Source organism: Sinocyclocheilus grahami, unplaced genomic scaffold, assembly GCF_001515645.1.
Source record: "Sinocyclocheilus grahami isolate Dianchi unplaced genomic scaffold, SAMN03320097.WGS_v1.1 scaffold789.1, whole genome shotgun sequence".
Classification (NCBI taxonomy): domain Eukaryota; kingdom Metazoa; phylum Chordata; class Actinopteri; order Cypriniformes; family Cyprinidae; genus Sinocyclocheilus; species Sinocyclocheilus grahami.
In genome coordinates this window covers 1-26,501 of record NW_015505968.1, presented here as the reverse complement: position 1 = coordinate 26,501, position 26,501 = coordinate 1, and the positions used below count along the sequence as shown (strand labels likewise).

The following is a 26,501-nucleotide window of genomic DNA, read 5'->3' as shown; positions in this document are numbered from 1 at the left end:
AACAAAAAGAGGGTCGGTGATAGTGGGCAGCCCTGCCTCACACCCTGCCCTTGAGTGAAGAAACTGCGCTCATTGGCGCCCCTTCAGCTGGTGGCGCCCTAGGCGACCACCTAGCTCGCCTATGCCTAGAAACGGCCCTGGTCACACGCTTGAGGTATTCGGCCAATCACAATGCACTGGATAGCTGGCCAATCATAGCACACCTCGCTTTTCAGACCGATGAGCTTTGTAAAAATCGACGTGTTTCAGAAAGGCGGGGCATAGAGGAGAAACAACAATGTACATTATGTGGAAAATGATGTGTTTTTTTAACCTTAAACCGCATAAACACATTGCATTACTCCAAATACACAACAAAAAGAGGGTCGGTGATAGTGGGCAGCCCTGCCTCACACCCCGCCCTTGAGTGAAGAAACGTTTGTTTATTTCCAATTTGAATTGCGCATTGATTGTTTGAATACATTGTTTTTATAATATTGTCTGTTTTACCCCCAATACCTGATTCTAGAAGTTCTAAAACCGGATAAACCATTTTTTCAGCAGCTTTATTTTTATCTAATGAATAATATTTTTAATTTGAGATCAAACAATAATTGGCGGATCCCCGCAGCATTGCTGTGGACCCCTGAGCTGGCGATTTATGGTCAGATTTTCTGTGTGTATAGCAACAAATAATTCATCCAAACACTTCCCTGAAGTATGAAGAGTGTTCTTCCAGCACATGGCAGCATTATGACAGTTGTATCACTGAGCGACTCAAACAAACAACAGCTAATTTATTCATGTGCAGTCATTCCTCACTTTAATGCTTTAGTGAACTAAAAATGTGTGATGTTCCCGAACAGTGAAATGAGAAAGAATCACAAGAATCTGTCTCTTTCTGTTTGAATGTTAATTTCTAGTGAATACAGTCGCCTTTTTTCCTTAACCTTAATAAGAGGGTTCTGAATATAGTTGTGCATATTTCCCTTGTTAAAAGTAGTAGCCTACACTTAAGCATTAAAATGAGTACTGATTATGAAAATAAATAATATGCTTTAAAAGAATATACAAACTGAATGCACAGTAATATTTTCAGACACTTAATTGCATTTAAATTAAAATGTATTTGTTTACATCTATGTAAAATGGTGTTAGCTGAACCCACTTAAGTAGAACACTTAAGTACATTGTTATTTGTAAATTCATAATTACTTCTATTGTCTTTGAAATATGGTTAAAGTGAATGTACTGACAAGAATGTTTAGTTAACTAAAATATACTTGGTTATTTTAGTCGAAACGTGTATGGCATGTATTTAAATGTATTTGTAATTGCATATTTGTAATGTTGAAGCTGCAATTTAGTACATTTAAAATATATTAACTTTAAATGTAATATTGAATAGCACACTACAGTTAAAATTATAACCAAGTACTTTACGTGTGCTTTAGTCTGTTAGTCAATACATCAAAATAAATATACTTCTTTAAAGCATGACAAAAGATTTAGAAAATAAATAATTTAAAATGCACTTTAAAGTACAGCTTTTTATTTTACATTATTACAAAGTGGAGTTTTTAAAAGTGCAAGTTAAGAAACAATCATGAACGTTTCTCTCTTTAAGCACACTTAAAACTGGTGTTTTATTTCATTAGTATTTTATCTGCAAGCAGTTTTTAATATACTTTTAAGATTTGGAGTACACTACATGTGTACATTTTATTACAATTAAGCACACGTCTTTTTTTTACTATTGTTTGTGTATCAAAATGAATAGACAAATCAACTTTTAAAAGGGTGAAGAAAAACTTCTTACTATCTTACGTTGTTGTCAAAGGTTGCGCGTCCACCATTTTGGTGCATATTAGGTTTACATAAATCAACTCTTTCTCTCCTCCTTTTCAGACATTTGCCAAATTAAACCCCAAACTACAGCCAATGATTGACTTGATCAAGGCCAATCGTGCCAAATGGGAAGAGCTACACCACAGACACCAGCGCAGCCAGAAAACCACCAATCCTGGCAGTCCACGTAACGCAGACGCCACGGCAACCAGCTGCAGCGGCGCAGGCCCCAGCGACTCTCTCTGACCTCGCAGCAATGCAGACGGAAGGAGTTTTGACCTCTGCTGCACGCTTCAGACCAGCAGCCATTACCTCACTAGCACCCTCTATCGGGCATTTGCTCTGTCTGTGAGCACTTCAGGCAAGAAGTTTGCGAGTTTGCGTCCGTCTCCACAGTGCAAAGACTGCACGTTTAGCTAGCAACGGAGAACCTTAGGGATGTGTTTACGCCCAGAAGCTAAATGGCTGAATTAGCTACTTTAGGGCTAGCATGCTAACATAAAGACTCTATTGTGCGTGTAAGCTACTCTCAACAGGGACTGTTTAAGGAGGATTGCTGCTTTTTGAAAGGTATCATAGCATATTTTTCCCTTTGTAGCTTTGATCTTGTTGAATGAACGCATATCTTGAGCACTGGAGCTCAGTTCTGTACTCTGCGTATGTCATGTGAAGAAATTACTAATGCAGGATTTGACTCTCTGTTTTGCCTTTGTTGTTTTAGCTGATGTATTTATTCCAGGATCAGGGGTTTATGGAGCCGTGGGGCTCTTGGCAATGCTTGCAATGCAAATCCACTCCAGCGCTGTACTCTGTGCCTTGGTAAAACCCCTATGATAATGCATGCAGCCCGTCCTCAACATCACTCTACTCTCTAGTTCATACTGCATACATCATGGATGTTCCCTCATGTCTTGGGCCAGTTTCACATCACAAAGCAATGTGTTTTTATTCATTTATTCACACTTGTGTTGTTCATGACACAAGTTATTATGAAGATTTGTACTGGGGTGCGATTCCCAACATCATAGCCAACTATTGTTGCAAGTTCTGTCATTACCAACATAGTTCAACAATTTGGTGTTTCCAAAACATAGTTCCGAAGAACATTCGCAAAAAGCTTTGCAAAGGCTGCATTTACACTGGCACAAAAAAAATCTCATCTGACACAGATCGGAATTTGTTGCACACGTGTAAACACAAACGTCCACACGAGATCTGATTTTTTCGCATCCGATCTGAGCCACTTCCAAATGTGGTTTTAAATCAGATACATATCCGATATCTGGACATCCGATCTACGTCTAAACAAACATATCCGATTCCCCGCAGAACTCACAATGGGAGGGTGACACGTTTGCCCATAAAGATTGTGTTTTAATGTTGGTGTGCTGTATGCGCTCGCATTTTATTAAGATGGAAACTTTATATAGGTAAGAAATTGTACATTCAGGAGCTGGTTTTCAACCCCTGACCCGTGAATTTTATAAATACAACAGTTAAAAGCTGCATTATATTTCTCAGCAATTATGTGATAACGTAGCAGTTTTTGTAATTAAACCAACAAGCTTCACTAGTTCGCAAGCTTCACACTCGCTCTGCGTTTTCTCACTCTCTCTCTCTCTCGAATTCATTACAATAAATATTATATTGGCGCTACTTTATTTCACTAAAGAATTCTACCTCTAACGAGCTTTAGATAAAATAGCCCAACAAATGAAAATTACCGTTATTTTCCATCGTTTATCCATTCAGTCAGATTTTGTGCTGCAAAACATCCATGACAGCCATTGTCCATGCTGGCAAATAATAACATGAATTATGTCGCCATTCGGGGAAACGCACCACAGGTCTAATGCTTCTAGCTTCAAAAGGACTCAAAAGCCCTAAAAATACCATAAAAGTCATTTATACAGTTTAATAGCATGGCCATTCAAAACCCGAAGGTCTACCATGTGCATAGTAAAGCGATAACTGCAGACAATCCAATTAATTTAAACACAGATATCGGATACCAGTCGTGTCTAAAGTGAATGTAAACAGACGGGCCAAAAAAATCGGATATGTGCATTAAGACTTGCAGTGTAAATGCAGCCAGTTATCACTCCACTACCTGCTTAGTCTCAGCCTCAGAGGTCACGCCCTCGGACCGTTGGCTAAACGTCTGATGCATACGGCACACAAAAGTGGAAACACTTCAGGAGTTTTGAAGTCGTCATCGGATTGGTTGAATTCTACAGGATTTCCGGGAGACGTGTGTGTCGCGCTCTTTAACGTTCCGCCTGGAAACAAAGATGCGGTGACGCCAAACCCCCTCACGAATGAAGAAAGCCGTCGTGTTTACAACTGTGACGACGAGCGCTTATCAGGATCAACTAAACGCTGGATTTTCAAAAGTATGTGAAATGTTTAAAATTCGCGTCATGGAATCTTTAAAATACGTCCGAGAGTTTTACACACCGGTCTGTTATTGTGGCAACATTTCCACGCCCCGAAACGTGACGCTGAACGAAACGAACTGTGATTGGTTTTTTGACATGTCGGTCAAACGTCATCATGGGCGGCCTTGGCCAATGAAAGCTGCCATGGATTCCAGACCTTCAGCCGTCAGTCTGAAGGTCTGGCTACGCGAGACTACTACCTGCTTGACGTCATTAACCAACATGGTTCAAATGATGTATGTGCTGCAAACTTCCTACTTTTTTGGGAAACAGTTGTATGGTAGTTAAGCAGTGAATTATGTCTCCATTCGGGGAAACGCACCACAGGTCTAATGCTTCTAGCTTCAAAAAGGACTCAAAAGCCCTAAAAGTACCATAAAAGTCATTTATATGATTTGTGCGAAGCCATACAATAGCTTTCTTTAGGAAACGGACTGAAAGACTGAATCCACACATTCTAAGTAGTTTACCGCAATAGTTTAGGTTCCATGTAGTTTTAATTACTTATTAATTACTTTTTGAATATAAATGTGATGCCTCTCCTCATGTAAATTATATTTCCTAATGATAAAGTTTGTACTCCTGATAACCATTTCAAAAATTATTAAAGGAAATATTTGATGTAGTAGCCCAGAAATTCAGAGTTGTAGCTTTGTAACATTTATAAAAAAAATATATAACCTTCTGTCCCCTCGCATGTTTGGTTATTAAATATTTTGGCTAATTTGATCATGTTTTCAGACACTACAGAAGTGCATTACTCTCTTCAACAGATTATCCCATCAAATAAGTGTAGAAAATATCTGCAGGTTCCATTTGGGCCCATTTCTATCTTCCGATTGCTTTTGACAGCCACCTTTTCTTTTTTTTTGTTTCATGCGAGTTCTTGTGAAATTGTCAGCGTAATCTGAGACATGTATGTGCCTTTACTAAGTAAAAATACACATTTTCCATCCAGAATCTCATTGTAGGGAAACTCTCATCCTCTCTATCAGTTGGCTAAATCTAAAAAAACTTGTCAAGGTCAGCCTAAAAGGAAAAAATAAATAAAGTCACCGATATTTTGCATAAAGGATCATTTAGGACTTTAAAGGGATAGTTCACTCAAAAATGACCCCATGATTTATTCACCCTCAAGCCATCCTAGGTGTATATGACTTTCTTCTTTCAGATGAATACAATCAGAGTTATATTTTTAAAATGTCCTGGCTCTTCCAAGCTTTATAATGGCAGTGAATGGGTGTTGAGATTTTGAAGTCCAATAAAGTGCATCCATCCGTCATAAAAAGTGCTCCACGCGGCTCCGGGGGGTTAATAAAGGCCTCCTGAAATGAAGTGATGCATTTGTGTAAGAAAAATATCCATATTTAAAACTTTTTAAACCGTAATCTCTAGCTTCCGCTAACTGATGTACACGCGTTCACGAGAGACTGGTGTTCCAGTGCATGACGTAGGCGTAGCGTAAGCTGCAGTGAGAAGTGACGAACGCAGAAGCGCAGAGGAGAGAGCGAAACAAAACACTGATCATGCATTAGTAGTACAAAACGAGGATTTGTAAAGAAAAAAAGTTTCCTTTGCTGTAAACAAAACTTAGTTCTCGTGAGACTAGCATATTCTCAGCGGAGCTTACGCTACGCCTACGCCATCCGCTGGACACCACTCTCGTCGGAAAGAAGAAAGTCATATACACCTAGGATGGCTAATCTCTAGCTTCCGCTAACTGATGTACACGCGTTCACGAGAGACTGGTGTTCCAGTGCATGACGTAGGCGTAGCGTAAGCTGCAGTGAGAAGTGACGAACGCAGAAGCGCAGAGGAGAGAGCGAAACAAAACACTGATCATGCATTAGTAGTACAAAACGAGGATTTGTAAAGAAAAAAAGTTTCCTTTGCTGTAAACAAAACTTAGTTCTCGCGAGACTAGCATATTCTCAGCGGAGCTTACGCTACTTACTTTTGATTTACACCACTCTCGTCGGAAAGAAGAAAGTCATATACACCTAGGATGGCTTGAGGGTGAGTAAATCGTGGGGTTATTTTCAGTTTTGGGTGAACTATCCCTTTAAAGATTTTCTGTCCAAATTCTCAAAACCGCAATGTATCCAACGGATTTACTTTTGATTTAGTTTGTAATTCTCATTCTCTCTTAATAATGATAAATGGTTATTATCTGGTGTTTTTATTTCCAGTTTTCCTGGATGGAAATTTTGTAAAAAATATTTTTTTTTTTAGTTGCGTTCATCCATCTACTGTGATCAAACATGTACTACGATCAAATCTGCACTTCCAGGTTGAATCAAGTCAGAGGTCACAGGACGGTTGAACACGGCTCCTCTACAGAACATCTTCCTCCATTCAGGAAAACGTCTAAAGCTTTGAGGGCAGCTATTACATTCACTCAGATCAGACATTTCGTTTCTCTCCCCTGTCCCACGCTCCTTTGTTGTCCTGAAGTGGCCTCTGGTTTATTTGATACGTGACTGCACTTTGATACCTGTGCCTCCTTGTGCTAAAAGTCCACCTGCTCTTGGGAAATTAACAAAGATAAAATGTCAATTGATAAAGAGTAAAATGTAATTGCATGAAGAAGTGTCTGCTTCAGAGATGAACGGTTACCTGTAATATTTCATTATTGAGTACTTGATTTAATGTACCTGCATGGAAGCAGCTGTTGCATCGCAGTGGGGAGGAATAGTTTCATATTGTGTAACTGCATTATTCAGAATGTCTTACATTATTCCCAATGATTTCTTGGGGGGTTGGTTCTTGTTATTACCACTGTTAGATTCTTCTCTGAGGCATTATGTAAGTGATGAGGCTCTTTTGAATTGTCTTGTTCTCTTGGTTCAACTCTCCTTTTGTCTGACAGAGATTTCTTGAGAATCCTGAAGCATGATTTCTGGAAGTGTAAACTGTCCAATTCAAATAAACGTGCTGCTAGTAATAATGAGTTGGAAATTTATTGTGTGTAGTTTGAAAAATGCTGAGCGTAAACATTAGAAAAACTATGGAGCCCCAAAGGGGACATGGTGATGAAAATGTGTTCTCTCGTAAAACACGCATTCTCTCGCAAAAGCATTGCGCTCCCAGAGAAATTTTGCAGGCACTCGCAAAACATACATGTTGTCTTGCACAAAGTATTGCATTCCCTCAAGGACCTTTGCGTTGGTTTCTACGTCATTTTTTAAACACTCAGAAATTGCTAGTAAACTTCCCAATAAATTAAACCTGAATTTTTTTAAGTAGAAAGACTGGAATTGTATTTTCATGAAAATAATTCAATGATCTTTACACCTTTGAGAAAAAGTTGTGTGTGTGTGCGCTTCAAATCAAAGTTTGTAATGTTGATATTCATCTCAGAGCTGGTTGGTTGGGTTCACGACAGCCTCTCTGGTGAAAAATGGAGCCCCAAAGGGGACATGGTGATGAAAATGTGTTCTCTCGTAAAACACGCATTCTCTCGCAAAAGCATTGCGCTCCCAGAGAAATTTTGCAGGCACTCACAAAACATACATGTTGTCTTGCGCAAACAAGTATTGCATTCCCTCAAGGACCTTTGCATTGGTTTCTACGTCACTTTTTAAACACTCGGAAATTGCTAGTAAACTTCCCAATAAATTAAACGTGAATTTTTTAAGTAGAAAGACTGGAACTGTATTTTCATGTTGAAATTCAATAATCTTTACACCTTTGAGAACATTTAAATTTGTGATTTGTGTGTGCTTCAAATCAAAGTTTGTAATGTTGATATTCATCTCAGAGCTGGTTGGTTGGGTTCACGACAGCCTCTCTGGTGAAAATGAATGAGAAATATATTCTGACAGCGAGGCTGCGGATATATATATATATATATATATACTGTATCGACCTCATATACGTTTTACAAGGCTGTTTGAACCCTGGTTCTTCAAAGAAAAGTTTGTTGGAGGAGTGAATGAAAATATGAAACTTTATTTTAAATAATTTTAAGGCATTCTGAGGAGTATTGCTTTATGCACAGTATTCCATACCAACTATGTACAGATCCTGGATGCTGATTGGTCGTCACAATATAGTAACAATTATGACTATCTATCTAGAGGGACTATATTTGCTGGTGGAATATTAATATTTTAGTTGAATAACTTTTTAATAAATATTGTGTATTTAATGTTTATTATTTAACTATATGTTAAACATCCTCCTTACACCTTACGGTTTAATAATATAAACAATAGACAATAAGTAAAAAAAAAAAAAAAAAGGAGTATGCAAAATTTTAAATACATTTGCAGTATACATTTTTGTCATCTCAGAAGCAACATTATTTTGCATTTTTAAACTAATTTTGTGCATAAAACATAGTAAGTGTTGGGCAGCAAATAATCAATCAAGAAAGATGTTACAAGTCTGGTTTTCTGGAAAATTCGTCACCCTGGAAATGAAAGATCAGTGCACTGTGTTGAGGGACTGCATGCACACTACACATACTGCAAAATGTGAGTTTTTCAGACTATATGAAGCGATCATGAAGAGAAAGTGTGCTTTTCAGACAAGAGCTCTGATTGGACAGACAGAAAAATAAACTTAATATGACATTTGCAATAATGACAGGACATAAGATCTAAAATGTTCTGACATGTTCGGTTCATTTATTGCACAAACAGCTTTGACAAAATGTACTCTGATATTAAACGCGTGACCAGAAAATCTGTGGAAAAACAAGGGGGCTTTCATCATATTCAGATTGAAATCTTTTAATACGGCTGTTGTTGTCTTTTTTTTAAGTGAAACGTGAGACGTTTGATGATGAAACCATTCAGGAATCACTCCGAGGGGCAACGAAACCTCGTCTGATCCTTCATTTCGGCGTTTCAGCAACACACACAAAAAAAAGTTCAGAAACAGATGGATTCCAAACACACACAAAAAAGCTCCTCTGACACTTAATAAATGGTAGTGTCATTTGGGAAAGCGGTGAAAAAGCTCTGCTGAACATCACAGCCCCGTCTGACAGGCTCGAGGAGAGGCGTCTCTCAGCAGTGGGCAGGACGTCTGAAAATAAAGACCCTGCAAGGCTATTGGATTATTTGTTTAGGCTTAAATGTTTTACAAAAGTGCCACTGTAGTAAAGTGAGCAGTCTAAGCCCTGTTGAACAGGATACACACTGTTAAAGGGACTGTTCACCTTCAGTTGCTCGTCCCCATTGATTTGCATAGTGGTTTTTTTCCATACTATGGAAGTCAATGGGGACCAGCAACGGAAGGTGAACTATCCCTTTAAAGACACTAAATTAATCCGTTTTTTAAACGGCTGTGTCTATTTCTTCAAACAGCAGCAGAGTTTAAAGTCTGCACAACTTAGTAGCCTACAGGAACAGTTCACTTGAAAATAAAAACTGTCATCATTAGGTCCAAACTCGATGTCATGTTGTTCCAAAAATCACACTGCTTGCTTTCTTCTGCAAAACACAAAAATTGCACAGAATGTTCATGCCACTTTTTTTTTTTTTCAGCGTATTGAAAGTGAATTAAAAAAAAGCACCATGGAAGTGTCAGCAGTAACTCTCAATTTGCACATAATTCAAATAATGTGTTAATGTGCACCAGGTCTGCTATCATCGGCAGTGGTCATGTGTCTTATAACATGATGATTTTAATAAATAATGGAGCACATAAAGCTGTCATGACTTCAGAAGACTTGAAATAGAATGCTTTAACTGTTTGGACTACTTTTGATCTCTTTCCATAATGTTTCCGATGTCTGGAAATGAGCAGCATGAACATTCTTCCGAACATCTCATTTTGTGTTCTACAGAAGAAAGTCATTCAGTCTGAAGCAACACGGGGGGGCGAGTAAATAATGAGAACATTTCCTGTTTTAAGTGAACTATTTCTTTGAAAGCAAGCATCTCCTACATACAACACAAGTCAAACCACTTGTGCAAACTGACAACAGATAAGTAAGCCACACTTACTTTTCCTCAATGTTGAATGCATACAAATCGAATGATGTAACAGTCACATATAATGTTTTAGATCCCAGTTCAGATCATCTCTGGCTTTTTGCATATGTTGTGTTAAAAAAATACAATTTATCATGATGGATCTTCGGTGAACATACTCTTCAAACCATGTTTATATACAGGACGAACAGATGTGTGTGTGTGCGGCTGAAGAGATGCTGACAGTCTTTGGTAGAAACACAAGGAGACATTTGATGCAGATCATTCAGATGATCAAGCCAAACCAAATCCACTCCGTCCAAAACCTCTGTCAGCCAGACCACAAGCCTGAAGACAACATCTCTGTTAAACCCCACAGTTACAGGGGGAGCTTTCAGCAGATCTGGCTCAATACACAAACTGCACCTCTTAAAAGGATAAATCTCACAAAAATGTCCAGATCATATTCCATCTCCATTAGAGAGAGAGAAAAAAGTAACACTTTACAATAAGTTGGGTCACATAGATTAGTTAATGCATGGTACCATAAGGGGGGGTACATTTTACAGCATTTATAATTCTTGGTTCATGTCAATATTGTATATCTATCTATATATATATCTATCTATATATATATATATATCTATCTATATATCTATCTATATATATAGTATACATTTTTGTCATCTCAGAAGCAACATTATTTTGCATTTTTAAACTAATTTTGTGCATAAAACATAGTAAGTGTTGGGCAGCAAATAATCAATCAAGAAAGATGTTACAAGTCTGGTTTTCTGGAAAATTCGTCACCCTGGAAATGAAAGATCAGTGCACTGTGTTGAGGGACTGCATGCACACTACACATACTGCAAAATGTGAGTTTTTCAGACTATATGAAGCGATCATGAAGAGAAAGTGTGCTTTTCAGACAAGAGCTCTGATTGGACAGACAGAAAAATAAACTTAATATGACATTTGCAATAATGACAGGACATAAGATCTAAAATGTTCTGACATGTTCGGTTCATTTATTGCACAAACAGCTTTGACAAAATGTACTCTGATATTAAACGCGTGACCAGAAAATCTGTGGAAAAACAAGGGGGCTTTCATCATATTCAGATTGAAATCTTTTAATACGGCTGTTGTTGTCTTTTTTTTAAGTGAAACGTGAGACGTTTGATGATGAAACCATTCAGGAATCACTCCGAGGGGCAACGAAACCTCGTCTGATCCTTCATTTCGGCGTTTCAGCAACACACACAAAAAAAAGTTCAGAAACAGATGGATTCCAAACACACACAAAAAAGCTCCTCTGACACTTAATAAATGGTAGTGTCATTTGGGAAAGCGGTGAAAAAGCTCTGCTGAACATCACAGCCCCGTCTGACAGGCTCGAGGAGAGGCGTCTCTCAGCAGTGGGCAGGACGTCTGAAAATAAAGACCCTGCAAGGCTATTGGATTATTTGTTTAGGCTTAAATGTTTTACAAAAGTGCCACTGTAGTAAAGTGAGCAGTCTAAGCCCTGTTGAACAGGATACACACTGTTAAAGGGACTGTTCACCTTCAGTTGCTCGTCCCCATTGATTTGCATAGTGGTTTTTTTCCATACTATGGAAGTCAATGGGGACCAGCAACGGAAGGTGAACTATCCCTTTAAAGACACTAAATTAATCCGTTTTTTAAACGGCTGTGTCTATTTCTTCAAACAGCAGCAGAGTTTAAAGTCTGCACAACTTAGTAGCCTACAGGAACAGTTCACTTGAAAATAAAAACTGTCATCATTAGGTCCAAACTCGATGTCATGTTGTTCCAAAAATCACACTGCTTGCTTTCTTCTGCAAAACACAAAAATTGCACAGAATGTTCATGCCACTTTTTTTTTTTTTCAGCGTATTGAAAGTGAATTAAAAAAAAGCACCATGGAAGTGTCAGCAGTAACTCTCAATTTGCACATAATTCAAATAATGTGTTAATGTGCACCAGGTCTGCTATCATCGGCAGTGGTCATGTGTCTTATAACATGATGATTTTAATAAATAATGGAGCACATAAAGCTGTCATGACTTCAGAAGACTTGAAATAGAATGCTTTAACTGTTTGGACTACTTTTGATCTCTTTCCATAATGTTTCCGATGTCTGGAAATGAGCAGCATGAACATTCTTCCGAACATCTCATTTTGTGTTCTACAGAAGAAAGTCATTCAGTCTGAAGCAACACGGGGGGGCGAGTAAATAATGAGAACATTTCCTGTTTTAAGTGAACTATTTCTTTGAAAGCAAGCATCTCCTACATACAACACAAGTCAAACCACTTGTGCAAACTGACAACAGATAAGTAAGCCACACTTACTTTTCCTCAATGTTGAATGCATACAAATCGAATGATGTAACAGTCACATATAATGTTTTAGATCCCAGTTCAGATCATCTCTGGCTTTTTGCATATGTTGTGTTAAAAAAATACAATTTATCATGATGGATCTTCGGTGAACATACTCTTCAAACCATGTTTATATACAGGACAAACAGATGTGTGTGTGTGCGGCTGAAGAGATGCTGACAGTCTTTGGTAGAAACACAAGGAGACATTTGATGCAGATCATTCAGATGATCAAGCCAAACCAAATCCACTCCGTCCAAAACCTCTGTCAGCCAGACCACAAGCCTGAAGACAACATCTCTGTTAAACCCCACAGTTACAGGGGGAGCTTTCAGCAGATCTGGCTCAATACACAAACTGCACCTCTTAAAAGGATAAATCTCACAAAAATGTCCAGATCATATTCCATCTCCATTAGAGAGAGAGAAAAAAGTAACACTTTACAATAAGTTGGGTCACATAGATTAGTTAATGCATGGTACCATAAGGGGGGGTACATTTTACAGCATTTATAATTCTTGGTTCATGTCAATATTGTATATCTATCTATATATATATCTATCTATATATATATATATATCTATCTATATATCTATCTATATATATATATATATATATATATATATATATATCTGTCAATATATAAGTATATACATATTTAAAATACACATACATCTCATTAGTTAAAATGAAGTTAAATATGTGGAAATTAATTCATAATAATATCTGTATTGTTTGTTCATGTCAATATTGCATTAATTAATGTTAGTGAATACAACCTTATTATAAAGTGTAAAAAATATATTTGGCGTCAAGAAAATTGAGAATTTTGAAGCATTTATTTTTAGTTGAGACAGATTTTTTTATTACAGTTAAGCATATTCCCCCATTTTCATTTTTTGTAATATGAATAATTGTAATTATTTTAATTACTGTACGATTTTTATATATGTTACTGCAGTGAGATTTGGTGGGAAATTGTGCAGATTTTTAAGTGGTCTTAATGGGCCAAAAAAAACGGTCTCCATTGTCTTTATGCATTTTTTTCATATACAAATAGAACATTTCTTTTATGAGATTCACCCAAAAATTATAATACACCTAGTTTGACAGGCGAATAGAAAAGGCAAAAGTACAGTAAGGAAGAGAGGATAAAAGACAGTAAACGTTTAGCCACTCAGAAAGAGGAGTGGAAGACAGACAGACAGAAGGCACACTGCTTTTAAAAGCATAATTCAGTTAATAATGTTACAGTATCAAAAACCTGGTCAATCAGGAAGACCGCCGAGAACTGAAGTCACGTGACCACCTCACTAAAGATGAGGTCAAAGGTGACAATAACGCAAGAGGACCGAGTTAATGGGAAACAGAGGAGTGGTTTATCGTATTACAGTGCGCACACACACCAAGGACAGGACAGGACTATGAAGTTCGAATCAAATATGACTAGATGATGATAGAAAATGCGCGGATACAGAATGTTAGTGAATCACAACAGGTTTCTGTTGCCAAAAACGTTCTGGGGGTCCACATACTCCTTCACTGACTTGAGCATGCCGAGCCCCACGCCGGACACGCTCTCTTTCATCCATTCCTTCCGGAGTTTTCCCACTGCGAGAGAGAGAGAGAGAGAGAGAGGGATTGAGCAGACGTGTGTGGCAGACAGCAGGACGTGAATGGCTCTCGTGTGCGAGCGGCTGTAAGCAGTGGATGATGGATGTTGTGGGGTGGGTGGCACTGCTGAAACGCTGAGATGTTTTGCATGATGTGATTTATGGAGAGCAGCAGACTATCAAACTCATTAAGCTGCCTGCGCTCCCAGCGGAGAGAGAGAAACTCTTCCTCTGTCTGTCTGTTTGTCTGCTTCTCTCGTCTTCAGACTAAATACCACAAGCTTCCACCCAACATACATCAACATCAACTAAATGATCACACAACTTTACCAAAAAAAGAATCATTAAAAAATAAAGCAATACCAAACAACATATCAAAACTACTTGTAACCACAATTCAAAAAAATGTTATGACACTCAATCATAAAATAAATGAATAAAATGAATCGTGGATAGCTGCCAGGGTGCTGTTCTGAGCATAACTCTATTAATCACGATATTAAAACCTATAAGCTGATAATTAATTTCAAGTTGTGACCAATAAATGGCTGATATTCAAATTCTACACAAATTTGTTAAAAATAAATAAATTAATAAATAAAACACTCGATTTAAACGCTTCAAGAGAATTTAGGCATCACAACATTATATTTTAGTTTGAAAATGGATATTAATTTCAAGATTTGTTAAAGATTACAATAAACAGTGTTATTAAAGACTATTAAATTATCAAGTCATTATTACTATTGTTGTTGTTATTATTACTACATCATTATTATATAATTATTGTGAACTTTAAGTGTTAGATGAAGGAAAAAGTAATTTAAATACAAAAATAGGGGAAATGAGCATAAACGATAATCCAGTATCATCCAATGCAGATACATTTACATTAAAAAAAAAATCAAATTAATAAGAATCGGTTTTATCAGCAAAAGTCACACTTGAAATTCTCTTAACGGATAATAAAAACTAAAACCCATTTCCAACAAGAATATAATATAATATAATATAATATAGATTTCTTTCCCACATCATTAAAACAATATGTCCTTTATGAGTGTTCGGTTAACATAAAACCACACAACATATTGTTTGTGAGAGCAGCAGTTTAGGGAACCTTGATGTCCCCATCTCCTCTCTCTTTCGGTCTCACACGTTTAATATGATTGATAAGCGAGCAGACGGCATTTCGTCATAATACGTTACTGTTTGAGAAGGAGGCTCGCTATTAGCAACACCCCAATCTGGGACTCTCTCATACATATGCAAATAGGTCTTGCGGCGACAGAGCCAGTCATCTTGCATGAAAGAACAGACGGCCGGCCCACCGAACACACAGCAAGCCAATCAGGAGGGGAGCACATTGGCCCCTCCTCATACCCCCAGTGGTGTATTTGTGTCTCTGCTGGGCGGCAGACAGAAACAGAAGGAGGCATGACTGCATCATTGCCTCCATCACGGAGATAATTTACACATCTATCATCTCGCCATCAGCCCATATTCCCGCGCTCTCTTTCCATCACTATCCTGTCACTATTCATCTCTCATAACCACTTTCACACAGCTGAGACATGCAAAAAAATAAAGCCAGAGACAAAAGCATAGATGTGTGTGTCCAATAATGGCTGAATAAAACGGAAGTGGTCTGAGTGTGTTTAGGGCTGATGCACTCATTTCCCCTATAACCCCTGGTCTTCACCTGCACAAACACGCACATGCTGTTCGTACTCCTACGCTATCCTCAGGCGTGCGTTTACACATGCTGTGCTCTGGGATCAGCTCAGAAGAAATCTTTAACCATGTCTGCCTGGTGCCAAACAAACAAACCCAAAAAACAAAACTCCTGCAGCGAAGTCCAACAAGAATTCTTAGAATCCGGGTCACGGCACCAAAAAAATTAAATGTTGTACTTCGTTGCGGTCACATCAGTCTAAAACATATCACTACTACTAGAGATGATGGGCAGCAGAGGTGATAGATGTTCTGGTGAGCGCTGGAATGTTTTATTCACTTTAGTGTATCGGTTCGTTTAGACAGTTCATTTCACAACTCACAAATGATTCATGAATCATTACTTTCAAAATGTTCTCGGAAGCCCTTTTTTTGTAGTTAAATTTTTATCAGTTCTGTTTGCTAGGTTTGCTTGGTTGTTTAATTTCAATAAACACAAAGTAAACAAATAAACAAACAATTCATTTAATTATTTGAGTTATTACTTCCAAAATATTTTACGAAGCCATTTTTTTGTAGTGAAATAAATGTTTAGTTAGTTCTGTGCATGCTACATAACAAATGCAAAAACAAGAAACAAATTCTCAACATCCACTTATTTCAAGCCTAAAAACGGAACCAATTATTTGTTTTAAATTTAACAGAAGTCCACGAAACCTACAGCTGAAACAGTATATTGTGACGGCTTTAAAACTGAGAAATATATTCACAGCTGAATATTGAGGAATACTCAATACTTTTCAATACTGTACTTACCTCCACTTGTTCGTAGACGTGAACTGGATCACTCAGACCCCGGTAATTAAAGGCAAAATAGAAATACACACAAGCACCTGCGTCATACGTCTGTGTAACTCTAGAAAGAGGAAAACCAAGTTACAATGATTTCAAGTTCTTCTGGGAAGTTCCTACTTAAAGATGCACTTAGCAACATTTTGTTATATTGCACTGGCCGATATGCCGTCCGCTTATACTGACACCTAGTGGTGTGGATGTAGCATCATGCAACAGTGTTATTTTTTCAGTTACCGATGCAAAAATGTGCCATTAGCAGTCAGCCATGATTATTTTTTTTTTATATATATATTTCATATTGTAAAATATCTGTTGTCTTAAACTTATTTTTAATTGACCTATTTATTAAAAATACTGAGTGCACTTTATATAATCATGTACATTTATATAATTACATAATTATGTGCATTACATAAAATCTATGCACTGATTTCAAGTTGTTGGGTTTCCTAAAAAACGAAGAAGCTGGACAAAATGTAGCTGGTTACATTATTATACATCAGTTAGTTGTTCATTTCTGGCAAGATTTTTAGCCATTCTCCATCAATGGTACACAAAAAGCATGCAAAATAAATTGTACAGTTCATTTTCACAATCATGTTACAAATATATTACAAAATATAGATTCTATTTGACCAAGGAAGACAAAAAGTCAAATCTAAAAATCAAAATTGAAATTAAACTAGAACTCAATTTTTGCTCAATTTCATTTAGTTTTCTATTTTTCTTGGTATACACACCTCTAATCACTGATTTCCAAGAGGATCAACAGAGTTTGATGTTTCTATAATCAGTTATCTTAACGGTCTTCCTGCTAAATCAGATTTACGGCTCCTTCCCACCTCCACCAAACCATTCAGACAGAGACAACAGAAGTGTCTAAGAGAGTGTGGGCAGCAGTGAGCGACAAACAGAAAGTGCACAGGGCAAAGCATCGCACTGAGCATTTACCTGTCCCACGGCACAGACGTCTCAAACGACTCTCCGATCACATAGTAGTCCATTCCCAAATCCTGCACACATACACACAGATGTTTTTTGTAATGTATTCTATTGTTCACCAAAGATGCATTTATTTGTTACATTTTATTTTATTTGTTACAATTTAAAATAATAATAATACCTTTATAATACATAAATAATAAATATTTTTAAATCTTAATATATTGTAAAATATAATTTATTCCTTTGATGCAAAGCTGAATTTCCAGCATCATTACTCCAGTCTTCAGTGTCACATGATCCTTCAGAAATCAGTCTAATATGCTGATTTGTTGCTCAGGAAACATTTCTTATCATTATCAATGTTACCAATTCTTAATTTTTTTTTCAGGATTTTTTAATGAATAGAAAGTTTAATAGAACTGCATTTATTTTAAATATAAACTTTTGCAACACTATGAATGTCACTGCTGTCACTTTTGATCAATTTAATGTGTCCTTGCTGAATAAAGTATTAATTTCTTTCCTTAAAAAAATCGTACTGAACCCAAACTGAACCAATGCCATTAAAACACACATTTAGGGTTAGCCATAAAAAATAAGTTTTATGAAGGTGCATTTTTGGGTCCTTTGAAGTCTGTTGTAATTAAGGAGAGTAAATCAGTGTGAGGAGTTTCATAACACACCCGCAGATACGCGATGACAAACGTCAGCATGTAACCCCTCTGACCATTATCCTCGCCTGCTGCCAGACCCCTACAACACACACACACACACACACAGTAACAAAACAGAGTACAGGTCACTGGGAAGCGAAGGGGAAATATATATATTATCAGCACAGTCAATGTTGCCAAAGAAAATCATGAGGCATTTGTGTGTGGTCATGCAGGCAGACATTTCCTGCATGAACACACACACACACACACACAGGTTTACATTTGTGAAAAGTGGGGACATCCCATAGGCGTAATGGTTTTTATACTGTACAGACCGTATATTCTATTGCCCTACACCAACCCTACCCCTAAACCTACCCCTTACAGGAGACTTTGTGCTATTTCAGATTTTCAATACACTCCATTCTGTGTGATTTATAAGCGTTTTGAAAAGTGGGGACATGGGGTAATGTCCTGAAAAGTCACCTTCTCCTTGTAATACCTATGTCATATCTTTGTTATTATACAAATGTATGTCCTCATTTGTCACAAAAACGCGCACACACACACACACACACACACACACACTCACTCACTCACACACTCACACACACACAGAAGTAGCGGATCAATAAGGTCAGCTGTGGGATTCTCTTCTATCAATCACAATCAGCCTCTAATTAAATATTCTCAAAATCAACACAAGCTTTAATGCAGAAATCATTCAATCTGTTCACTCTTCTCCTCACACACCCATCACTGCCACTGAAAGAGCCGTGATGAATGAGGGAGAATGAAAAGACAGAGACAAACGCTCGTGCTTCTGTATACAATCGGTGAGATCAGTTAAGGTCGGGGTCACGACCCTTAGGACCTTTACTGGTGAAACAGTAACTCTGGTTCCATAGAAACAGCACAGATTAGAAGAACACACAAAAATGAGCCATTTCTTACCCAAACTTGGCTGCGATGTCGTAAACCTGTTTCTCGTGCTGCAAAACCTTCCCACGATCCCCCTCAAATAACAGTGTAGCGACACAAAGGTGGTGCGGGTCAAATCCTTTAAACTGAGAGCGGTATTGCATGGTTAGACAACACAAAATCAAAATTGATCAGTAGAAATTATTCTGAAAAAAAAAAGTGAGAATTTATCATCAAAATGTATGAGCCTTTGACATTCTCTTCCTCTAAAATTAGTTTTCATTTCTGTTTTTATTTCAAGGCTGTGTGGGTGGGGGAAAACAATATTCCCCAATAATATCATAGCCTACTTTTCACAAGGCAATCAAATCAGTGGATAAAAATCAATAGCAATATTTCTTGCTTTGACTGCAGAATGACTGCGCAAGTATTTCAGAGAGCAGAGCAGTGTAATAGCTGTACAGATAAACACTGAAATCCGGCAGTAGCTGTGATGTCAAAAACTACTCACTGTTCAATATACTACAATGTTAAATAAAGATAGTAAACCAAAAAAGTCATATAAAAGTCCTCAAAATGATGTATGTGTACAAAACACACACACACACACACACAAATAATAATACTCAAACAAAGCAAAGCAAAAACAAAAAAATAAACACTTATATTTCAGTTCTGATGGTCTGATTCTGCTCACTCCATCAATATTCAATCGACCAATTTAAGGAGGAACATACTAGGATGTTTCATTTCAAGGCTGTGTGGGTGACTAAAACAATTATTAACCAATAATTATATAGCCTACTTTTCACGAGCTGATTATATCAGTGCATAAAATTAAATCTTGCAAATGCTTCTTGCTTTAAACGCAGAATACTGTGATTGACCAATCAGAATGGAGCGTTCTAGAGAGCGGTGTAATAGTATCTAATTGTGGTCTTGACACACATTTACGGTTCTTTCTCACCTTTGTGATGTAGAATTTTTTCAACCCGTCCAAGAATGACGTGAATATGGAGGACACTTGTGGCTTGAGTGCGTGACCTGTCAAAACATTAGTAAAATCTTCAATAAACCTCAGTATTAAATACCCAATCATTTTGTTGTCAGGGGTTGTGTTTTCAGTCAAAAGCTTTCCTCTTTTTAAAAAAGGAGAAACGAATGACTCTCGTACCGTTCTAATGTCACCAAACATCCCTCAGTTTTGCCCCTTGGATTTCCCAGAGGCCTTTGTGTCAGATGTATTAGCGGTGTGAACAATAGCACAGTAATGACTGGAGACACAGAGAGAGAAAGAGCGAGAGGGAACGCAGGGAGGATGTTTCACAGGGGGCTTGTCATAAATCATCCTGATAGCAGCTCCTCTGATAAGAAACGCCGCTAAATCTCACACACACGGTCCGATTCACCGCAGAACGAACAAAATCTCCGATTAATTCAAATCGACTGAAAACTGACATGAATCTGTGTGAGAAATTGATCAAACATGCTAGTAATGTCCAAGCTCATGGCTCATGTTGTGTCCACTCACACTCCCCCTGTCTCTCGCTATCATTTCCCATCTGCAATACAGTCTCTCAGCGCTGGGCGCTATGATGATGCCATTCAATAGTAGAAATGTGTCTTCTGGTTTTGCAACATCACTCGTACCTTGGTACATATATTTGCACGGCTATCAGTATTTACGCACATGAATGACTAAGAAACATACAGAAATGTGACAAAACAGAGTGGGACGCGTCCCAAATAAGTCATGAAGACTTAAGTAAGGCATCTAAGTGAATTTAGTTTTAGTTTGTGGATGCTGTATAACGTCACAACTTGCTGCATTATTAAAAATTCAAGAGTTGTACAGTTACAGTGTGCATATTAGCTATTTTGCAACAGCTTCAATTATACTTCACCCAATCAGAATTAGGCCTAAACAAAATATTTATAAAAATGCAGTATCTTTACTCATTTTGTAAAATGAGCATAAACTTTAATTTTTAGTTTAAGTTTTTAAGTTTTCAAAATGTGTCCTTTTTTTGTAGTTTGGCATAATAAATAAAATAAAAATACTACTACTAATAATAATAATAAAAGAACATGATCCATTGAGTCGTAGTTCCTTTAATTTACATTTGTCACCCTGGACCACAAAACCAATCATAAGGGTCAATTTTTTAAAATTGAGATGTATACAATAAATAAGCTTTCCATTGGTGTATGGTTTGTTAGGATAGGACAATATTTGTTGGAGATACAACTATTTGAAAATCTGTAATCTGACGGTGCAAAAAAATCGAAATATTGAGAAAATCATCTTTAAAGTTGTCCAAATTAAGTTCTTAGCAATGCATATTACTAATCAAAAATTAAGTTTTGATATATTTACAATAGGAAATTTACAAAATAACTTCATGGAACATGATCTTTACTTAATATCCTAATGATTTTTGGCATAAAAGAAAAATCGATAATTTTGACCCATACAATGTATTTTTGGCTATTGCTACAGATATACCTGTGCTACTTTGGTTTTGTGCTCCAGGGTCACATATGTATTTAATTCACTGAATTACCCCAAAACAGGCATTACCACAGTTAGGCAATACATACATATTTTTTTTTCATTAATTCCATCAATATAAAGTCTGGGGTCATTCATTAATTATTTGTTATTATTTTTATTTTTATTTTTAATACTTTATTACTTTTATTCTGTAAGGGTGCATGAAATTGATCAAAAGTGATAGTTTTATAATACAGACTCCTACAGTATCTCACAGAAGTGAGTACACCCCTCACATTTTTGTAAGTATTTTATTATATCTTTTCATGTGACAACACTGAAGAAATGACACTTTGCTACAATGTAAAGTAGTGAGTGTACAGCTTGTATAACAGTGTAAATTTGCTGTCCCCTCAAAATAACTCAACACACAGCCATTAATGTCTAAACCGCTGGCCACAAAAGTGAGTACACCCCTAAGTGAAAATGTCCAAATTGGGCCCAAAGTGTCAATATTTTGTGTGCCCACCATTATTTTCCAGCACTGCCTTAACCCTCTTGGGCATGGAGTTCACCAGAGCTTCACAGGTTGCCACTGGAGTCCTCTTCCACTCCTCCATGACGACATCACGGAGCTGGTGGATGTTAGAGACCTTGCACTCCTCCACCTTCCATTTAGGTCAGGAGACATGCTTGGCCAATCCATCACCTTCATTATACAACAATGTATAATGTTACCAAAAATGCTGTTCTTTTCAACTTTCTATTCATCCATTTCTAATCCTGAAAAAGGTTTCTAAAAACATTCACTCCGTACAACATCAGAACGATTTCTGAAGGATCATGTGACACTGGAGTAATGATGCTGAAAATTCAGCTTTGATCACTGGAATAAATTATATTTAAAAATATCTTCAAATAGAAAAGAGATACTTTTAATTGTAATAATATTTCACAATATTACTGTTTTTACTGCATTTTTGAATAATAAATACATTCAATAAATAGTGTACTTTACCATGATATAAAATGACTTAATCCGGAGACATAATATTTTGATCATAAACTTTGCGGTACAGTAACACTTACATAGAACAGATTTTCAGTCATTTCAGTCACATTCTGCACCAGCGACCTTTAGTTGTTCAAACCCTTACAATGCCTTTCTGAGATTACACAGCCAATGTGTCTGAACGCACTACAACACTCATTACCTCCCATTTTCTTAGATATAAAAATAATACAGTCACACTTCTGGGCTTAAAGAGTGTGCATGCTGCAAAAACCATTATGAGTACAGAGACTGGAGTCTTCATTAAAGAGTCAATACATCTCTCTGCCTCTCAGAAGTGCACCGTCGATGAAAACACAGAGCCGAAACAGGAGTTAATGAGATCCCTGGGGACGGGGGGAACTTTTCCAGATATATCTGGCAACCCCTCGCAAATTCCCCCATATCTCCGCATGTAACGTTATAAACCTCGGCTGCACTGTGAGCTTAATTGCTGCCAGGGCCATTTTTCATTGTTCCTGAATTGTGTGTTTGTGCATTCGTTCGCTGCTCAGCTGGTAAAATAAAGATCAATTTCTCTTTATACGAGGCGGCGCGAGTGGGGGGTTCTCCAGAGATAAATTACTCCAGACCAAATTAAACCTCTAGATGTAATGAATATACAAAACAACAACAAGTAATAAAAACCAAAACAAAGCTCTCGAATGCTAAATCTTCCAATTCATCTCTGTGGATGGGAATATGAAAACAGATAACTGTCTCTAAAGCCAGAAATGGATCGTAACTGATGGTTATGGAAACACAGGCTCTCTGTGCTCTCAGTTTTCCTGTATTACATGACCAGCTCATAACGCTCAGGTAATGTTCGGTTATGAATATACAACGCTAGAGGATATTATGTACCCGTCAATGACTGGAAATAGAAATAGTCTAACTAAACAATGATGTCACTCAGTTCAGTGTGGTGGAAATGGTGTTTGTGACGTCACAAAATGATGACGGCTTAGCTCATGAATATTAATTAGGCTTTGCACAAATAATTTAAAATGATAAACTGATTTTGAAATCAGGTTTGTGGCAGAGTAGTTACTCATTCTAAACTGAAATGTAAAGAATAGCATTAAGATTACTGTATAAATGTTCAGTAAACAAAAAAAAATAACATTATGATTATTTTACAAATATGATTTTACAGAAGAATTACGTAATGTACACTACCATTTAAAAGTTTGGGGCCAGAAAGATTTTTTGGAAAGGAGGAAATTATGTTTATTGAACAAAAGTGACAGTAAAGGCATTTATAATGTTACGAACCATTTCTATTTCAAATAAATTCAGTTCTTTTGAACTTTCTATTTATAAAAGAATCCTGAAAAAATGCATCACAGTTTCCACTAAAATATTCAGCAACACAATTGCTTTGATAATAATAATTATTATTATTAAGCATATTAAATGATTTCTGCAATGAATATCAATGCTATTTTTCTAACATATTTTATTAAAATATTAATATCTTCATTCGCACATCAACCAGTGTCTGTTCCGGTATTTTGCGTCATGCATGAATCAGCAATTGCACATTAAATCTGATTTGTTGGTCCAGCAGTAATGTTTGAACTTTGAGTAAAACATAACCCAGGTTCTAACTTAATATAACAGTCCTGTTGTCTGAACAATGACAGAGGGGTGCAGGGAGGAAGTGGCACTATGAGTGTTCAGGACCATGATTATTTTTAAAATACACGCGCCGTCTTTAAGAAAGCATCTGCTATGCACATAAGCGTGAATGCAAATTGCAAAACATTGCTTCCCAAAGCAAACAGATCACTGCATGTGTAACTGCTCTTTCTGGCTGGAGATCAGCCCACACAGGACACAAGGTCTACTACTCGCCAGCCCTTCTGAGTCAGCACTGTAACCATGAAAACACACCCTGCGCACTCCCACACGGCATGCTTTGCGTCACCGTTTTCCCTTCATCTTGGCCCGCTCCTTCGTAAAACATTTTCTGACGATCCCAGCAACCGCAACATTTTCGACCAATGATTTTACATGACTTTCCCAATCATTCGTGATGACTGGATAAGACTTTATTTTAAATTACACTAAATTCAATTATTAGAAATTGAATAGAAAAAATAGAAATGTATTACTTTTTCATTATTTAAACCAGGGATTCCAAACTTTTTAGTCACCTTTGACATGAAATATTTTCTTGAAGTAACCCCTGAGAATAAAAGGATAGTTCTCTCACTCTCATGTCATTCCAAATCTGCACGACTAGCATTCTTCTGTTAAGAAGATATTTTAAAGAATGTCGGTAACCAAATGGTTTGATGAACGAAATTATTTCCACTGTTCGGACAAAAAAAAAAAAAGTCAATGGGACCCGAAACAGTTTGGTTATCCACATTCTTCAGCTTGGAAAACCCTAATTTAAAGGAATAGCTCACCCCAAAATTTCTTCCGTTTCAAGCAAAACTTTATACTAACTACGAAGTCAGAAAAGACGTGGATCTTTTGTACTTGTTCACACGGTTCAAATCAAGACTGAAAGAGTTTAGTGATCCAGTTCATGAGTTCACAGACTCCACCATCTGGTCACAACTGACCAGAAAATCCTTATTCGTTGATAATATTTAGCTAAAAGCTCAATGGAAGGGAAGATTATCAGCGTCGCTTGGACTACTGCTGCTTTGTTGTGACTTTTTTTGTTCCTTTCTGAAGCTACCCTCACTATGAACAGTCACTGTAAAAGAGCGGTGTAAAGACTCTTCAAAGTATCTTTTATGTTCCACAGAATATGAATGAAAAACAAAACTCACCAAACTGAAACTGCTCGTTGTCCATTAGCCGAATGGATGCTGGAGCGCATCTCTGAAACAAAAAATAAAGAAAACGAAACTTCAGACAGAAACAAAGTAATACATGGAGATGTATAATGACCCTCACCCATAGTTTAAAACAAACCTACAATATTATTATCATTGCCCGGCAAGTATTTTTTAGGAAACATCTACACAACAGCAAGATGATATTCCAATTAAAACAAAGCCTTATTTTTTTAAAGGCAGCCTTGGGCAAAGAGAGGAACAGTGTAGGTCCTGAATAGCATAATCAATAATTTAATTTTAAGTTTGGATCACAGTTTGTTTATGGACTAATAAGAAGCAGTGCTGTACAGAACGCTAACACTGCGCTCGCTCATCAATAACGGCTACAACATCAGCAGCAGGCCCACAAACTAATGAGAGGCCGAGATCTAAGGCCATTAGGCAGAGTCTGAGCAGAGCTCCAGGTACACACACTGTAATGAGAGCCGCAGCCTTATTCACCACATTCACACAGATCCCAGCCTTCCAGTCAATGCTGCTCTCAAACAGACATGCCATAGCAGCACTCAAATACACACAGCAGTTATACGGCATGAAAGACGTGCAGATACACAATATATCAGATAAGATTCTAGTAAGCCTAAATCAGTTAATATTTTATAACATAATTATACCAGTGTAATTTATATTTTTGGTATAGCCTACTTAATGCTAAATACATACAGTAGCATTCAAAGGTCTGAGGTCAGCAAGATTTTTTAAAGAAGTTCATACTTTTATTCAGCAATGAAATCAAGCTGAAAAAAGTGAAAGGACATTTATAACGTCACGAAAGATTTCCATGTTAAAATGCGCTAGCAATTTGTTAAAACATGCCATCACGCTGAAACATCCAAGCAGCATGCTAACGTGTTAAAATGT

The 26,501-nt window shown here is 37.1% G+C and overlaps 2 protein-coding genes and 2 long non-coding RNA genes across 4 annotated transcripts in view; 1 reads left to right on the top strand and 3 right to left on the bottom strand.

Annotated features, from left to right (window-relative positions):
- The window catches only part of LOC107561714 (dual 3',5'-cyclic-AMP and -GMP phosphodiesterase 11A-like), an 83,132-nt gene extending 80,167 nt beyond the window's left edge, over positions 1-2,965 (top strand). Inside the window, exon 18 of the mRNA XM_016246189.1 lies at positions 1,888-2,965. Within this exon, the coding sequence (XP_016101675.1) occupies positions 1,888-2,073 (186 nt within the window). The 3' untranslated portion in view covers positions 2,074-2,965. The remainder of the gene's footprint in view (positions 1-1,887) is intronic.
- A 5,911-nt stretch (positions 2,966-8,876) lies between these two features.
- On the bottom strand, positions 8,877-9,735 carry LOC107561724 (uncharacterized). Its single transcript, XR_001605897.1, has 2 exons — positions 9,631-9,735; positions 8,877-9,432 (listed from the first exon to the last, which is right to left on the bottom strand). It is a non-coding gene; the product is annotated as an uncharacterized lncRNA (long non-coding RNA).
- A 1,462-nt stretch (positions 9,736-11,197) lies between these two features.
- LOC107561730 (uncharacterized) lies at positions 11,198-12,056 on the bottom strand. Its single transcript, XR_001605898.1, has 2 exons — positions 11,952-12,056; positions 11,198-11,753 (listed from the first exon to the last, which is right to left on the bottom strand). It is a non-coding gene; the product is annotated as an uncharacterized lncRNA (long non-coding RNA).
- A 5,590-nt stretch (positions 12,057-17,646) lies between these two features.
- On the bottom strand, positions 17,647-25,641 carry LOC107561723 (alkyldihydroxyacetonephosphate synthase, peroxisomal-like). Its single transcript, XM_016246198.1, has 5 exons — positions 25,572-25,641; positions 20,205-20,281; positions 19,271-19,383; positions 18,344-18,413; positions 17,647-17,728 (listed from the first exon to the last, which is right to left on the bottom strand). The coding sequence occupies exons 1-5, from the start codon at positions 25,594-25,596 to the stop codon at positions 17,663-17,665; spliced, it is 351 nt and encodes a 116-aa protein (XP_016101684.1). The 5' UTR covers positions 25,597-25,641; the 3' UTR covers positions 17,647-17,662.
- Between the last annotated feature and the right edge of the window lie 860 nt (positions 25,642-26,501).